The 18,558-nt window shown below is 50.0% G+C and overlaps 1 protein-coding gene across 7 annotated transcripts in view; it reads left to right on the plus strand.

The window, feature by feature from the left end:
• Positions 1 to 18,558, plus strand: part of PLXNA4 (plexin A4) — a 516,957-nt gene that overhangs the window by 363,458 nt on the left and 134,941 nt on the right. Inside the window, exon 5 of one of the 7 annotated variants that reach the window (XM_064289716.1) lies at positions 14,360 to 14,389. The exons of the other annotated variants lie outside the window; for them this stretch is intronic. Coding sequence (XP_064145786.1) covers positions 14,360 to 14,374 — 15 coding nt within the window. The 3' untranslated portion in view covers positions 14,375 to 14,389. Of the gene's footprint in view, positions 1 to 14,359; positions 14,390 to 18,558 lie in introns of those variants that run through there. 7 annotated transcript variants of the gene reach the window in all.

Genomic DNA, 18,558 nt, shown 5'->3' on the forward strand with positions numbered 1-18,558 from the left:
TTGGACTCAAGGGTAGTGAGGTGTCTTAGTCATTTAGTGCTGCTGTAACAGAAATACCAAGGTGGATGGCTTTAACAAGAGAAGTTTATTCTGTCACGGTCTAGTAGGCTGCAAGTCCACATTCAGGGCTTCAGTTCCAGGGCAAGGCATTTTCTTTCTGTCAGCTCTGGAGGAAGGTCCTTCTCTCCAATTTTCCCATGGACTAGGAGCTTTTCCACACAGGAACCCGGGGTCCAAAGGGTATGTTCTGCTCCCGGCACTGCTTTCTTGGTGGTATGAGGTCCCCACATCTCTCTACTCACTTCTCTCTTTTATATCTCAGAAGAGATTGGCTTAAGACTCTACCTAATCTTGTAGATCTCATCAATACAACTGCCGCTAATAGGTCTTATTACATCATAGTGATAGGATTTACGACACATAGGGAAATCACATCAGATGACAAAATGGTAGACAGTCATACAATACTGGGAATCATGACCTAGCCAAGTTGACAGATATTTGGGGGAGACACAATTCAATCCATGACATGAGGTAAAGGGGACGCTGTCATGACGGTCCTATGGTGCTGCAGGTACCCATCTCAGATCCTTCCCAAAGGAGTTCACGGCAGCACCAAGCAGCTTTACCTGCAAAGAGACAGTCCCACCTATTTCCCTCAGTGTAACAAATTGCCTTCACAGGAGACCAGGGCAATCAGGACAGGTTAGGGATTCCATACCAGCTACACTGTGTCTCAAGGCCCCACAAACCACCGAGTGGCACTAGAGGCTGGCGAGTTCATAAATTACCCTCCCAGTCTATTGCGTTTTTAATCAGAGTGCGAACCACAGACACTAATGGCACTTGCTTACAGGATGAAGCCCTGGTATTTATCTTGTTTTAATTATATTAGAAAGCAGCGATATTCAATTAACCAACTAATCAGGTCAGCCAATCAATATGGACCCTGGCAGGATGCTCCACTGCCCAGCTGGCTTCTTGCTTGGGCTGGTGGCCCATGCATTAGAGTCAGGTGGAGTTAACCCTTGATGGCCGGGGTCATGCTGGCGGAGAAGTAATAGGAGCAGGGAACCAGGTAGGGCTTTCAGGTATGGGCAGAAACCCCACCAATTCCTTTCTTCGTTTGATTATGGTGAGGACTTGCAGCAGCTGCTTTTGCGGTTAAGGAGCCATTTGTTCTACAATGTATATTTGCCTTTCGAGCACGTATGAGGTGCCGTTTCCCCGTGCTGTGGGTCGGGGATCTGAGATACCCAAATCATACAGCAATGGCAATGGCAGAGCTTGAAATGTTGAGCAGACCCCTCCTGAGATGGCGGTCTTGAGATGCTCCCAAGGACTGCCAGGTGGTTGCTAACTCCGCTAAGTAGTCCTAAGAGCAGGTGGACCAACCTGGGAAGCCACCAGCAGGAACATTTCAGGTGTGTCTAGACTAGTGAACAGCTGGGAGACATACCGGGCCATGAACAGAGCTGCTCTCCAGGTTGCGGGGCAGGGCTAGGGGGCCAAACACACCTCTCTCCCAGGGGCAGATTATCCAATAGGCAAGGTAAGCACTGTGGTTAACTTGCTTACCAGATCATCTGTAGTGAACAATTTCACTTTTTTTTTTTTTTTTTTTACCACATCAAAGATTCTGCCTCTAGGTATGGCTGGCACGTGTCTCTCTCCCAACCCCACAGCACCTTCCTACAGAATCAAAGCCTCTTTTCAAATTTATAGTCCCTGATGGGCAGATGACCCAGTAAGCTAGCTAAGCACAGGTTTACTCATGCTTACTTACTGATCTGTAGTGAACAATTTTACATGGGTATCACCCATCTTTGATGACCATAGCCTATGACCCGGGGGAAGATCAACCAGTAAGCACGTATGCACCTGTTGGCGTTGAGCAAGGTACACGCGGCCTTAATTGTGTTTACTTGCTTATCCGTGGTGAGCAATTTCACATGGGTTTCACCACATGTTTGCTACAATGGGGGACAGGCGAAATTGTGCACTGCAGATTGGTGGGAAGGCACAATTGGGCCCGTGGGTACTTTGCTCAATGGGTAAAATAAGCTTATTGCTTTGTTTATCGCTTATTAGCCCTGACCCGTAAAAAAAAAAAAAAAAAAAAAAGTTGCTCTGAAGTCGCTTCTGGCTCATGGCGACCCCATGTGTGTCAGAGTAGAGCTGTGCTCTGTAAGGTCTTCAATGGCTGATCTTTTGGAAGGAGATCACCACATCTTCCAAGGATCCTCTGGGTGGACTAGAACCTTCAACCTCCTGGTTAGCAGGCAAGCACATTAACCCTTTGCACCACCCAGCAACTAGCCTGCACCCCATCCTTGACCTTTCAAATGCATCAAAGCTCCCAAGGCATCCTAGAAAGAGTAGGAATCTCTCAATGTGGCCGTCGCACCACTTGGGAAGGTCAATGCCTAGGCAGAAGGACAGTGCGTTGCTGGCTGAAGGAGTCACCCAGGTGCTCAGGTCTTTGGGCCTCTGTGGGCCGCTGATGCCCTGCTGCTTCTGGTAGACCCAGAATCACAGCCGGACCCCTGAAGTACAGCCACGGGAACCTGAGTGATTGTACGGAAAAGTGAGACGTTTCACACAGAGATGTATTAAAGGAAAAGGACCTCAAGACTGCCATTTGTTTCCAAACATTTGATGAATTTTAATTCATTAGGAGTTTTGCAGGCTTGTTAATTTGATAAGAGCCAATTGGGCCCTTGTGTCAGACAACAATCAGTAATCTGAAGTGGGTGAAAAAGAATGTGAGGTAAAACAGTCGTTACCTAGCACAATGTCTAATCAAAAGACACCGGGAACTTCCAACTTCATGGTAATATTGTGAAAGATTGGAGATTTCAAATGCATGGTCTCTGACTCTGGCTGGCAGGCAAGCGGGGAAAATGGACTTGGTTGTGCTCATTGGTGGTGATGGAATTGAAGTCCAACCTGTCCCTCCCCCAAATGTGCGCCAAACTACTTCTCTTTCCCCAGGGCTAGACTCAGTTTGGGTTCTAGCCCAATGAGGATTGGGAACCAAAGCTTTATCATGACATTGAGACCACTGAGAAGGAGTCAAGTGGTTCATGGCTCTGAACCACCCAAGACCTCCTTTCTTTAATACTTTTTCCCTCATGCGCACCACGTCCCTTTCCACACTACATTAGGGCTAGGCACTTCACCATCCACCTGCCCTTTGCTATCAAGGGTAAGATAATGTGCTCATGAGTTTCCCAAGCCCTTGGGCCCCTGGAGCCCTGGTGGTGCAGTGGTTAAGAGCTCAGCTGCTAACCAAAAGGTTGGCAGTTGAATCTATCAGCTGCTCCTTGGAAACTACTGTGCAGTCCTACTCTGTCCTATAGGCTTGCTATGAGTCAGAATCAACTTGGCAGCAATGGGTTTAGTTTGTTTTCGTTTGGTGGCCCCTGTCCCGCTCTGGTCACCTGCTTCTAGATGACTGTCCAGCACCTTAGTGCCCCTTGGACTGGTCTGGAAGCATCTTGGCTGTGCCCTGTACTGTACTTCCAGGACCTTCCAGGCTCATGTCTGTGTCTGCCAGGACCTTGTGCGCTATTCTCTGCTCCACAGGAGGCTCTGTCTCAGAGTCAGAGATCCCTGACTGCCCTGACTGTGGGGCAGGACCCTGCTGATTTTGTGTGCCCAGTTCTTTGTCTGGGACTGAAAATGACTCAGTCCTGACTGAATGCTCTTTTCCTGCCACCCAGTCCTTCCTACATAACACCCTGCATATTGCTACTCAGTCCCTTAATGGTTGGATTCATGATGCCAATTGACCACTCAGAAGTGAATAATGGTCCTAAAGGCTCCTCTTTGGACCTTTATGATGTCCTATTGCCGATCTGACCAGACCAATATAGCACAATATTTAGCCTAGGATGAACACCCAATAAACGCTTGGTAACTGATAAGCAAAATGTTATTTTAAGAAGTATGGAGCCAACCTATTTCAATCCACATACTTTAGAATGGTTTAGAATCTTGGAGAGTCAGGCCAGGTTGAACCAGGCTGGAGTCAGCTGGCTGCCTCCAAAGCACAATTCAGAATCAACACCCAGAGCTTCCCAAAGATATGAACCTAGGGCATAATATGATTGAAATCCAAACCCAAGTCTCTCTCTGACCTTTCCACTCTATCCAGCTGCCTTCTGCTGCCCCCATTGCTTGTTGTTTTTGCTCTTGTTGTTTTAAGCATGATTAAAAGCTTGCTGTTTATTTACTTCTGGTATCTAGTTGCTCTATTGGCATTGAAAGGGGATAGACTAGGTGTTTCCTATAGCACCCGCTGTCCCTTGACAAGGAATAGGTAGGGGCATCAGTGACCTGGCAGGGTATGCACTGTGGTTGGAACTTGGAAATTTAGCCTCCTAGTATCTGCAGAGGGCAAAGGGCACTAAGCAGAGTAGTCAGGGAACTCTTACTGGTTTGATTCATGAGGCCAATTGACCATTCAGAAATGAATATTGGTCCCAAAGGCTCCTCTTTGACCTTTGTTATTGTTGGATGCCCTTGAGTCTATTCTGACTCGTAGTGACCCCATGTGACAGAGTAGAACTGTCCCATAGGGTTTTCTAGGCTGTAATCTTTATGGGAACAGATTGCCAGGTCTTTCTTCCACTGAGTGGCTGGGTGGGTTTGAACTGCCAACCTTCTGATTAGCAGCCAATCGAGTGACTGTTGTGCCATCATGGCTCCTTGACTTTTCCGATACCGAATTGCCCAATCTCAAGGTGGAAAGATATGGCAGCCTGCTTCTGTAAGGATTTACAGCCTTGGAAACCCTAGGGGGCAGCTCTACTCTGTCCTTACAAGGTTGCTGTGAGTCAGAAACCACTCGATGGCAATGGGTTGGTTTTGGATTGCCCAATCTGACCAGACCGATATAGCATAATACTTAGCCTGGGATATACCCCCCAACAAGAGTTGCCAACTTTCAGTGTCCGCTGTAGCCAGCACTTCCAGGGTACAGGTTGCCTTTTTTGCAGAAGGAAGGCCTGAGGGCTGAGCCAGGGGAATTCAAGGACAAGCCAGATTTGGGCCAAATTGCAGCTGCTCCCAAGCTACACACCGGCCAGCCACCCCAAAGTCATCTCTAAACTCTGCAGGCTGTGTTCGTCTAAAGACAGAAGCCATCTGAGTACCTGCTGCAGAGAATGTGGAGGGAGCAAGCTCCAAGGGGAGGGCCCAATGGCACGTGGATCCCTTGACAACAAGTACCATGAGCACCGGAGCTCTCAATTTAATTACATCCATTCTTCAGCTTTGGGGCCTATCTCTGTGCTAAGTTGCTTTTTCTTTGTTCATCTTCATTCTTTCTCTTTTTATAATGTTCTTGCTTCCTCGGTCTTGTATCTCGGTGTAGCGGGATATCTGAAATGATGATGAGTGGATGAAAAAAGGAAAATGATTTCTCTTCTGGTGCCTTAATGGAAGATGGTGAAAGAACTGAATCAAGAAGTTAATAGTTACTATCATTTATGCTCCCAAGAAAGCTTGATGCACACGAACTCTCAATTATCTTCCCTAATGCGACAGTGGTGTCAAATGAAACGACACCAGGGATCTGTTTAGGACTTGCTATTTCCCAAGCACTTTCCTACACAATATCTCATTGACCCTTCCAGCAACTCTTTAAAGCTGGTGTCATTCTCTTATGGAATAGACGAGAAAAGTTAAATGACTTGGCAAAAGTCACACAGCTGACATGTGGTAGAGTGAGGTCTCAATCCCAGGTTTGAGGAGTTTAAATCCAAAGCCTCTACAATGACTCCACACACAAAAAAAAAAAAAACCACTGCTGTTGGGTCGTTTCCAACTCATGTGACCCCATATGTGTCAGAATAGAACTGTGGTCCACAGAGTTTCCAGTGGCTGTGATCTTACAGAATTAGATCACCAGGCCTTTCTTCCATGGCACTGCGGGGTGATTTTGAACTGCCAACCTTTCGGTTACTAACTGAGCATAAACCATTTGCACTACCCAGGGACCTCACAATGACTCCATCCAAAAACCAAACCAAACCCAGTGCCGTCGAGTCGATTCTGACTCATAGTGACCCTACAGGACAGAGTAGAACTTCCCCATAGAGTTTCCAGGGAGCACCTGGCGGATTCGAACTGCTGACCCTTTGGTTAGCAGCTGTAGCACTTAACCATTACCCCACCAGGGTTTCCAATGACTCCATAAACAATTCCAAATTCTTATTTGGGGCGTTAAGTTTGCTTTTTCTCTCTCAAAAAGTCAATGCAGATGGGCAATGGGGTGAGTTTTGAGTGTTATCTTTATTCCATCTTCTGGAGGTGATGCTAGTGAGTGGTAGCATCTTCAAAACAAGGGCTACCAGATGGACTGTTCTCATGACAACCGAGGCAGGCATTATTATTACCCCATTCTACGGGGAAGAAACTGAGGCTTGGAAATAGTAAGTGACAAAAAGGTGCATTTCCAGTAAGCAGTGGGCAGAGTGGCCTGGTGGCCCGGCCTGCTCACTGACACTTTGTTGCATGGCTGCTGGCCTGGCAGATTGGAGATACTAGAGGTGCCAGCCTCCTGGTGAAGAGGGGCAGAGTGAGAGGGAATTTAGATGACTATAGCACACGTGGCTGGGCCAGTCCTGCAAGCCCATTGCAAAAGCCACGCGTGGCCTATTTTGGATTGAACTTGTGCCTCTAAACTATGTATTGAAGTTTGTGCCCCTGTGGACGCAATCCTGTTTGGAAACAGGGTTTTCCTTGTTATGTTAATGAATCACACCAGCCTAGGGCAGGTCCTAAACCTAATCATTTTTGAGCGGTATCTTATAACAAGAGCAGAACAGACACACCCACAGGCGAAGGCAAATACCAGGTGACGGTCATCTGCAAGTAAAGGAACTCCAAGGATTGCCGGCAGTCACCCGAAACTAGGAGAGAGGCCACAGCAGGAATCAACACAGCCGAGGCTCTGACTTGGGCTTCCAGCCTCCAGAACTGTGAGAGAATGCATTTCTGTTCTTTAAAGCCACCCACTGGTATTTTTGTCACGGCAGCACTAGGTCATTAAGACATGGCCTGTACCATGGTGGAGCAAGTATATCCACTGCCCTCTCACGCAGGCTTCCCTTTTGCATCTCCATCAGTGACCTCTGTGTGAGGAGAGAAGTTCAGCCTCACTCTCCCACCTGAATGGGCATCAGTCTCCTGAGCTGGCTGCATGCACGTGATCCGTAGGGGCCAGGGCTTCCCTGAAGCACTGGGGTCTTGAACAAGCTGCCCCTCACACAGGATGGGGGCTATGACCCACTGGTGGAGGCAGTGGGTGTCCGCTTCCACCTTTGTCCACGGCTAGGGCTGCAGTGGTGCGCAGAGTTCAGAGTGCTCGAACCCTGGAGCCAGTGATCAGGGAGTCCCAGGTGACAATAGGCCTCCACGGACCCCTTGGACCAGCACCTCTTGCTTCCTCCCTAGGGTGTCACTGAGCCCCCAAATTGCCGTCTGAAGCAGGTGGTGCCTATCTCCTAAGAGCCCCCTAAGGGATAACCCTACTGGCAATATTAATTGATTAGCTAATTCACTTAAAAGAGTCCTCACCATGGGAGCCTGGTGTGTACATCGTCCTGTGCTGTCTCCTGCCAAGCAACCTGGGCAAGGTAGGCTCTTCCCTGTGCCCCTGGATTTCTCAGCCCCTGGACCTGGAGCCACTTCCAGGGACTGTCCGACCCCCCCCCCCCCCACCAGTGCATCATCCCCCACCACTGGGAAGAGGGAAAAACCCATCAGGTCTCCTGTCAAGGGGTCGCCTGGAAATCAAGTTACAAGCTTCATGATATGCCTCCAAGCCTCTGCATCCATTCATCAGCCCAGGGCATCGTTAATAATCCACAGCCTAATGGCAGGGTGAATACTGGAGCTGGGGCAGGTGCAGCCCGGCGCGGTGAGGCGGACAGACAGAGTGACTTATTAGCTCGGCTCCAGGTGTCCCCTTCCCCCAACACTGAGCCAGATGACTTATTGATACAGTAAACATATTTTTATAATTAAAATTGATTTTTAGTTTTAGCCTGGTCTGGAAGGGCTGGGTCAAGTTCAAGAGGGGGAGACCTGGGCTGGGGGGGATATGCTCTCAAAGTCCCATATATCTCAGATGGTTAGCCCTGGAAAACCAGTTGCCATTAATTCGGTCCTGACTCATGGGGACTCCATGAGTGTCAGAGAAGAACTGTGCTCTCCAGGCCTTTCTTCCAAGGAACCTCTGAGTGAACTTGAACCCCCAACCTTTCAGTCAGTAGCTGAGTGTGTGAACCCTTTGCACCACCCAGGGAGTCCTTAGAGTTGAAGGAACCTCTCGTTTTCCACGTGAGGAAACAGGAACTCTAGAGGTGGACTTCTTTGGCCAGCCTCAGGCGGTGAGGTCCGGCCAAGGGGGGATTGGACCTGGGTCTCCTGGGTCCCTGAGATACACTCACTGCCCTGGCATTGTGGGTGTGCATGCTCATTGAGCCACAGTATAGTGTTGTGTGGGTCGTTCACTGCACAAGGACACCTACTGGAGGGGGTGAAGAGGGGCCGAGATCCAGCCAGGCTTAGTGTCCCAGTAGCTGCTGCTGCCCAGAGGGTGGACACCTCTTTCTAATGTATTCAAAGGCATCATCTGGGCCTCCAGCTGCCCTGTGACTGCTCTCTGTAGGGGCCAGCTCTTGGCTGACCAGCAGCTGCCTAGATCCTCTGGGTCTATGTCCACTCGAACTTCAGCTCATGGTCCAGTACCCAGAGGCTACATGGGGGCCATTTATTAAGAGATCCTGGAGCAGACAGTGGAGATGTGGCTAAGGGCATCTAGCCCCGTGTAATACACCAGGCAGGGAACTGGTGACACCAGGAGTGGGAGAAATGACTGTATAGATGGAGTGAGTACATCTGCATATTCATGGACACACACCCGGATCATCTAGAAGGTTCAGCTGGTGGTGCAGGCATTACCACGGAGGCCCACACTGCTCCTGACTGCTCCCTCCAGGGAAGACCCAGTGGGGAGAGAGATGGTTGGTCCAATGTCCACTGCCAAGGTTCACTTGGCGTATGTTTCCCAGGGCTGCCATAAGAAAATTCCACCAACTGGATAGCTTATAAGAAGAAAAATGTATTCTGTCACACTTCAGGAGGCTAGGAGTCCAATTCAGGGGGTCAGCTGGGCCATGTTTTCTCGAAAGGCTCTAGGGGACGATTCTTGCTTGTCTCTCTCAGCTTCTGGTAGCCCCAGGTGTTCACTGGCTCATAGATGCATCTTCATGTGGCCATCTTTCCTCTGTCCCTCTGTGTCTGTCCTCCTCTTTTATAAGGACACCATTCAGATAAGTGACATCATGAGAAAAGATTGAAGTTGTCAAGGATTTCATTTTACTTGGATCCACCATCAAGACCCATGGAAGCAGCAGTCAAGAAATCAAAGGGAGCATTTCATTGGACAAATCTGCTGCAAAAGACCTCTTTAAAGTGTTAAAAAGCAAAGGTGTCACTTTAAGGACTAAAGTGCTTCTGACCCAAGCCATGGTGTTCAATCACCTCATATGCTTGTGAAAGCAGGACAATGAATCAGGAAGATCGAAGAAGAATTGATACCTTTGAATTATGGTGTTGATGAAGAATGTTGAATATACCATGGACTGCCAGAAGAATGAACATATCTGTCTTGGAAGTACAGCCAGAATGTTCATTAGAAGTGAGGATGGTGAGTCTTTGTCTCACATACTTTGGACATCTTATCAGGAGGGATCAGTTCCTGGAGAAGGACAACATGGTTGGTAGAGTAGAGGGTCATCAAGAAAGAGGAAGACCCTCAATGAGATGGATTGACACAGTGGCTGCAACAATGGGCTGAAGCGTAACAGCAATTGTGAGGATGGCGCAGGACTGGGCAGTGTTCTGTTGTGCATAGGGTGGCTATGAGTCAGAAGCAACTCAACCGCACCTAACAACAACACTCAGATTAGATCAGGACCCACCCAACTCCAGTATGACCTCATGTTAACTGATAACATCTTCAAAGGCCCAATTTCCAAACAATCACATTCTGAGGTGGGCGGGGGGGGGGTGGCGGGGCGCGGTTAGGACTTCAACCTATCTTTTCGGAGGACAAGATTCAATCTGTAACACTTAGCAACCTCCTCTGTTCCAGCCCATTACAGAAAAAGCTATGACACTGAGCATGTATGTGTGTGTAGGGACACACATGTGCACGCTGGGGCGGGGCGGGGTGGACTGATCCCTCCTGATAATATGTCCAAAGTATGTGAGACAAAGTCTCACCATCCTTACTTTTAATGAACATTCTGGCTGTACTTCCACGACAGACGTGTTCATTCTCCTGCCAGTCCATGGTATATTCAATATTCTTCATCAACACCATAATTCAAAGGTATCAATTCTTCTTCCATCTTCCTTATTCATTGTCCAACTTTCACGCTGGGGTGGGGGGGGGTCCTTCCCATGCCCCTGACCCTCCACAACAGGTCCCCCAGCCAGTGCGGCTTCTCAGGAGTACTGGTAGCAGCACTGCCCCCAAGCCCCCTTGGGTGTGTCGTATCTGGTTATACAACAGCAAGAAATGCGGACATATCCATCTGCCACACAAATGCAGGTCTATTCACTAAAAACATAATACAAGAGTACTGTGTGCCTATTTTCCTAGCCAAGTATGTTTCCTAGCTGGACTAACACCCACTGTAGGGAAAAGACCCAACACCCATGCCCACAAAGGCTTTGGGGAATCCAGCCTGGCAGAAAGACCTTGGAGTACTCACCCTTATCCCTCAGGTGCCCAGCCCACTCCCTGCACCCATTGGAGGCTCCATACATGTCTATAGCACAAACAGTTAAGCGCTAAACTACCAATGAGATGGAGGCACGTCAGAAGACAGGCTTGGCGATTGGCGATCTGCTTCTGAAAGGTTACCAAAAGCCGAAAAACTGAATCCGTTGCATCAGTTCTGACTCATAGTGACCCTATAGGACACAGTAGAACTGCCCCATAAAGTTTTCGAGAAGCACCTGGTGGATTTGAACTACCAACCTTTTGGTTAGCAGCCATAGCTCTTAACTAATGCATCACCAAGGTTTCCGCTGAAAGGTTACAGCCATTGAAAACCCTACTCTGCACACATGGGATTGCCATGGACGCAGCTAACAACAGTGCTAAGGGAGGGGCCCCTTTAGAAGGCTGAGTGACCTGAGCATTACATTTCCAAACATGAAGAATGCTGTCAGGCCTTTATTTTTATGATTATGCACTGATTACCCTGGTACATAAGCAATAAATTAGGCCAGCACTATAGATAAACACAGTTTCCACCAGTGTCAAACTCCTTCCTGAGTCCCATTTAGTTAACATTTAACGATGCACTTGGATCTTATTGTCTTCCCTTCAGATTGGGTTTAAATGGCAAATACATGGTGGGCCTGACTGTCATGAGCAGTTGCCTCCAGTAAAGGGTTGGATTAGGTGACCTGAAGCCCCCCCTCCCACTCTGGGGTTCTGTGGTCTGAATATTAAATTATAATATTAACCCACTCGCACTTTGATAGCCATGTTTCTCTTCTCCCCATGTGTTTTCTCAGGTCTGGGGTCTGGATGGGTGTAGGTGGTTCTCCCAATCTTCAGAAAGACTTGAAGCTTCCTTGAACATAGCGTTAGAAGCCCTCGTGGTACCGTGGTTAAGCACTGAGCTGCTGACCAAAAGACTGGCAGTTCAGACCCACCCAGCAGCTCCGGCAGCTCCATCGGAGAAGGACGTGGCAGCCTGCTTCCCTAAAGATTACCCATAGCTGTCAAGTGGACCCTGACTCATAGCAACCCTATAGTAGAACTGCCCCCTAGGGTTTCCAAGGGTATAACGTCTCTCTTTCTGTAAAGATTACAGCCTTGGAAACCCTACAGGGTAGTTGTACTCTGTCCTGTAGGGTCACTGTGAGTCAGAATTGACTCTATGGCAACAGGTTTGGTTTTTGGGTACACAGAGTCATACCCATGAGGGCCATAGGAGTCTGGTCACAGGAGGTGGGGGAGAAAGGAGAGGTGGCTCCGAAGGTGGGGCTGCTGTTTGCAGGGACAGCTGCTCGTGGGGTTGTTGGGGGCCCAGGACTCTCTGCCCTGCTCTTACCCTGCTCCCAGAGCAAAGCTTCAGCAGCCACCACCAGAGATGACCTGCTATCAGCTCGTTCAGGCCGAAGGTGGAGTGCCTGAGCTCCTACAGGCGACCCCTGCTTCAGAGTGAAAGGGACAAGACAAAGGGGGCACTGACAGATTCCACAGGGCTGCAGAGGGGAGAGGAGTCACCCTTCTGTACCCGAGGGGGGTCAGAGCCACCTTCTGTTACGCTCCAGCTGCCATTTTGTGGATATGCTAACTCCTTGGTTTGCAGTGCTCTCGAAGTCCCTGCCCTCCATGAAGGAGCATACACAGGGACACATGTTGTGGGTGGGGGCCCTCTCCCACCTTTGCTGATTCTAAGCTGAGCAGGACCTGGGGTAGGTCAGCTCTGCCTTCCAAGCCGGGGCCCTTCCAGAGACGAGATGGGGCCTATGGGATGGAGCATTCTTATCAACTTTCCTGCCCTGAATACCCTACTCTCCACCAGCCGGTACCTGGCATCCCAAGGAGGTAGGTCTCTTAGGGCCCCTGCTGGCCAGGGATGCCTTTGGTATCTGTGGCTTTGCTGGATTCTCCCTGAGGTGACAGGACCAAAGTGGACAGCACAGAGAAGCCAGATGGACCCACCCAGACTCCCCCATCTAGAATTTGTGAGCCAGCTCTGACTCATGGTGACCCCATGTGCAGCAGAGTAGAACTGTGCTCCATAGGTTTTTGGTGGCTGACATTTCAGAAGTAGATCACCCAGCCTTTCTTCTGAGGCACCCCTGGGGGAACTGGAACCTCCAACATTTCAGTTAGCAGCCCAGCACATTAACTGTTTGCACCACTCGGGGACTCAGAATCAGGCCTACTCCTCAGCCCAGCTGCAAAGACAACTCAGAGAGCACGGCCAGGGAAAGCCAGTCCACCGTCTCTCCTTCATATCCCTAGGGCCACATCTGAGAGCTAGACTGCTCGAGAGGGACCCCTGTCAGAACAAACACCCACTCAGTTCTAGCACACTGTGAACAGCGTCAAGTTCAAGTTCTCCTACTTGGGCCAACCTGGGACTCACTCTGCTCCGTGTCCCCAGACCATGTCCCTGGGCCCCAGGATAGCATGCGGACTTAAGAGAGAGCTCTGAGTACCAGCTGCCACCCTGAAGTCTCAGCCAGTGCAACCCACTGCTGTCAAGTCCATCCCGGCTCATAGCGACCCTATAGGATAAAGTAGAACTGCCCCATAGAGTTTCCAAGGCTGTAATCTTTACGGAAGCAGACTGCCACATCTTTCTCCTGAGGAGTGGCTGGTGGGTTTGAACCACTGACCTTTCAGTTAGCAGCTGAGTGCTTAATCACTGTGCCACCAGGGCTCCTAAACCAGTGCAACAAGCCCATAATTGGTAACGTCTCAGGGGTCAGGCTCGCCTCCCTCCCCTCTCCCACCAGGGTGGTCTGGAATCCTGGCAGCCCCCATGAGAGAGAGCCTCGTTTGGAGATGTGTGCAGGTCAGTTGAGGCAGCCCTTCTCAGGGAGGAGCATTGGCCAAGGAGCAATTATAAAATGTTGTTGGGAGGGACCTCTCCAGCTCAAACTCGGCCTCTGTCACTCTCTGCGGTGTTGGGAGCAGTTTGCCTCCACAGCTGCAGCTTGCCATGGGGGAGGGAGGCCACTTGGCCCTGTGGACAGGGATGGAGTAGAGAGGGGGCTGCACCAGTTGGAAGGCGGTCGTGGGTCATGGAGTCACAGCCAGTGTTAGGGCCCTGCTCGGCTGCCCCGGCTGTCTGACTTGAGCAAGTCACTTAACCTCCCCCAACCTGTGTCCTCATCCGTAAAATGGAGACCACCATCCCTGACCCGCTACCTCCCCAGGTTGTGGTGCGGGTCACAGGCAATAATGGCTGTGAAATTGCTTTATAAATTGTCAAGGTGTGAATGCTCTCCAGTTTTATCACCGTGCCCCCTGCCTGGCGCTGTACTCTGCCGCCTTCAACCTGCTGTCCCTCTCTGAGGGCAACGCTGTGTTGTCTTTAGACCTCGGATTCCTCTGCCGACTCTAGCCAAGGCCAGTTGTCCCCAGCCCAGTGGATCAACAGGATTATCATGGGGGTAAAAGGATTGAGGACCACGCTTTCCACCACCCATCTGTGGGTTTTGCCTCCTGTGGTGGCTTGCATGTTGCTATGATGCTAGAAGCTATGCCACCGGTAGTTCAAATATGGTTGATATGTTTCAGACTAAGACAGACTAGGAAGAAAGGCCTGGCAATCTACTTCTGAATATCAGCCAATGAAAACCCTATGGATCACAAAAGAATGTTGTAATGGTGCTGGAAGATGAGCCCTCTAGGCTGGAAGGCGCTCAGAATACACAGTGACTACAACAATGGGCTCGAGCATACCAATGACCATGGGAATGGAACAGGACCAGGCAACGTTTCTTTCTGTTGTGCATGAATCAGAGCTGACTCGATGGAAACTAACAACAGCGACCGTGCTTTGAGAAAGTACACATGCCCAGACCGTGGAAATGCTGGTTCTGTTGGTCTGAGCTTGGCTGGGCCTGGACATCACCGTTTTTACAAATCTCCGCAGTTGATTCTGACACTCAGCTAGGTTTGCAACCTTCCAACCCCAGGTGACAGACAGCTCCCTGCCTTCCCGGGCTCCTCAGTACGTAATAGGGCCCCAGTTCTCCTCTTGGTCTGCAAGGACCCGCAAGGGGTGGTGCTCGGTGGCCAGCTGGCAAGGGGATTTAAAGCCCAAACCAGCTCCCGGCATGCCCGAGTCTGGCCCTGGCCAAGCCGCCTTCCCAGCAGGCTCCCAAGCAGGCTTAATGGAGAAGAAAAACGTTTCAAGAAGAACCCCACTGATGCCACGCTACCTGTCCTAAATCGTCGCATGCCTTGCTTTGCTGCTGCATCAGTCCCACCTCCCGTGGGTTTGTTTGCAAACTCAGCAAACACCTTCTGAGTCCCTCTGTCTGGAGGCTGCATCCGCATGTCCCTGTCCCAGCAAAGGCTGCTGGACTTGGTGCCAAGACCACCGTGCTGGCCTCGCTGCAGTGACCCTGGCCCGGCAGCCAGTGCCGGCGTGCCAGCGCTCAGCACGGCCACTGAGTCTGGCCGGGCACCAGCACACTTGCCCGCCCCCTACCCACTGCCAGCTTCTGGTCAGGCCTGTGAACAGAGGTCAGGGGAGACAGCGAAAAGCCAAAACCGCAGACAACCCTGACCTCATGCCATCGCAGAGTTATCTGTCATCCCCTTCCCTTTCCCAAGTGCTGGGGACAATATGATTCCCTGGGGCTTTCCCTCCTCTTCCTGCCCTGTATTCAAAAGTGATAAAATATACATGACACAACATTTATGTGTATATATATAGAGAGAGACACATATATATGTCACAAAGGCTATTGGAAAATCTGGGGAGGGGACAGCGAGCTGGTTGGAGAGTTGTAGTGCCCAACCCCTGTTAATAGTGAGGGGACTGGAGGGCCTGGGGACTGGAGGGGGCCACCCGGGGGCCTCAGTGCCTGGGACCTGAATCAGATCGTAAGTCCCACCTCAAGTTCCCAAGGCCTAACCGCTCCCCAGCACGGGCACGCAGGGCAGCACTCAGCTCTCCCGGGGGCACATCTGGAACCTGGCGCTGCTCAATTTCAAGTTTGACTTCTCATTTAGAGGAAAGCTCTCTGTTCCAGAAGGAGACACAAACAAAAAGAAGACTCGGCCGTGGCCATCCTGGTTGTCAAGGTAGCTGTCATTGGTTTGGTGCAGGTGCTCCAAGCCCGGGCAGAGGGGTCTACATGCATTAGATTACTTAATCCTCACGACCTCTCGGAGGTTTGAAAATGTGAAATGCCTGACCAGGCTGTTCAGTGAGCACAGCTAGGGTTTGAAAGGCAACCTGTCAGATGTCAAGCCCAGCTCCTCCGTGTACTGCCTGGCTCCCCGGGTACCCACAGACTCCTGGCCAGCACCCTGTCACTGAGAGCCCCATTGGTGTACTCCATACCCTGATATCTCTCTCTCAGGTTCTGCATCTACGGAGCCTGTCTGCCATTGGCAATGGTGGTCTGGTACCGAGGCGGTTGTGACTATGACAGAGGCCGGAGTGTAGAAAGAGGGCAGCTGAGGCTCCTGGCCTCCCCCCAGAACACACCTGTCCTTTGTGAATGGCACATGTTGGCCAGGAACAAACACCTCCTCCCACCTGTCACTACCGCAGGCCAACAATCTTCCTGCCTGTACCGAGTCCCAGTCTAAATATAGCCCTGCCCAGCCACTTCTGATTCAGAAGGGGACTCTCTTCCGGGCCCGAGGCTGATGTGGGTCAGATCCCCCTCTGCACACAATGTGAAGTGGTTAACTTACCACCACTACTACCTCTCGGAAAGGAGCCACCTAATGGAAGCCAGCCGACCCTCAGCTCCAGTGCAAAGGGGTCACAGCCTGCGGATGGGGGTGGGGGTTTTCTGCCTTCTGTCCTCGGTTCTGTAGCCTGGAACACATGCTCCCTGCCCCACTTACAGGCAAGGGTAGAAGGTGTGGAGCTCTTACTATGTGCCAGGATCTGTCACCCACCAGGGGAGTATCTTTATTACGCTATCCACGTCAGGAAACTGAAGCTCAAAGAAATAAAGTCAACTGGTCCAAAGTTATACAGTCGGCAAGTGGCTGCACCAGGATTTGAACCTAAACCTGTGATCTCTCCATTCTATCAGGGTGGGCTCAGCTCAGCTAACTCTCCTGTGTGTACTGACCCCTACTCACCCCAGCAGTTGTTTATATTAATGACAGAAATGGTTATAATAGAAGCTAGTGGATTAGTGGAGCCTGGTGACCCAGTGGTTAAAGCGATTGACTGCTAACTGAAAGGTTGGTGGTTCAAACCCACCAACCACTCTGCAGGAGAAATATGTGGCAGTCTACTTCTGTAAGGATTCCAGCCTTGGAAACCCTATGGGACACTTCTACTCTGTCCTACAGGGTCGCTGAGGCAGAATCAGCTGGATGACAACGTTTCTGATTTTCTAGTTGTTTTGTTTTTTCAGCGGGCGCATAGTTTATCATCACAAGTTGTGATATTTTTCATTCTTAGAGTTAAAAGTATATTTCAGATTGATGACATCTAATGTTTTCAAAATTATGAGAACAAGGGAATGGGCAGAGCGGATTCTTCCCATTCTACAGATGGATTGAGTTACCAAGATGGAAATAAAATTGGGGAAGACCCTTGGATGAAACTTCTGGAGACTTCTGCCACCTAAAATATAGTTAATTATGATGAGGTCTTCCAGCTACAAGGGACAATAGAGATCAATTTACATCAGAAAACTGAGAACTCGAGAGGTGAGGACGCTTGCCTGAGGCTTACAGCAAGTTAGAGACAGGTCTAGGACCAGTACCCAGGTCTCAGGATCCCCCAATCAAGTGATGTCACAGCACACCACAGCACCTCTCCAGGGAAACTAAACTGACCTGCAGAGAAATACTCGGGAAAGCCCCGGACCCAAAGATACGGGCATGATGGAGTCTGAACACGTGGAGACCTCAGGCAAAATGGACCCTGGTCGTTGCCTAGCAACGTCCATGGAGAGATGGGGTCCTCTGTGTGTTGGTGCAAATGATGTGGTTTTCCTGTGTAGGGCTTCCGGGTGGACAGGTGAGATTGCACAATAATTAGTTAAACTGGTCAAACTATGGTTCCCCCCACACAATATGGTTTTCAAGGGCAAAAACTCTTCCATGGCCCAGGGCACACACCAAGGGTGTTGCTGGTCATAGGCAGCCTGGGTAGTGGAGTCCCACCAGCCCTGAACACCTTTTATAGTTCTGAAATGGTAGAAATCTTCTGAGTATAAAGAAAAATCAAAGCTTTGAACCCAAAATAAAGTTTTGTTTAGTCTTCTGTCCATCCATCCCATTGACGTTGAGTCAATTCCAACCTATAGGGACCCTCCAGGACAAAGTAGAATTGCCCCATGAGGTTTCCAAGGAGCACCTGGTGGATTCGAACTGCCAGCCTTTTGGTTAGCAGCCATAGTTCTTAACCACTGTGCCACCAGGGTTTCTTATTGTTTAGTCTTACTGTGGTAAAATATATATATAACACAACACTTGCCAATTCAATGTGTTTTGCGTGTTCAACTCAGTGGCATTGATTACATTCATCATGTTGGGCAGCCATCACTTGTATCCATTGGCACATTTTCTATCACCATTAAGAAATACACAATGCTTCCTAAGCAATGATTCCCCCGTTCCCCGTCCCTGCCACCTCTGTCATCATTGTTAGCCGCCTTCAAGTTGGTCCCAACTCATGGCGACCCTGTGTACAACAGAAGGAAACACTGCCCGGGCCTGTGCCTTCGTTACAATCATTGCTGTTCCCACCCCTGGTAACGACTAATAAACTTCAGTCCCTATTCCAG

The sequence above is a fragment of the Loxodonta africana genome, chromosome 8 (genome assembly GCF_030014295.1).
Source record: "Loxodonta africana isolate mLoxAfr1 chromosome 8, mLoxAfr1.hap2, whole genome shotgun sequence".
Taxonomy (NCBI): Eukaryota; Metazoa; Chordata; class Mammalia; order Proboscidea; family Elephantidae; genus Loxodonta; species Loxodonta africana.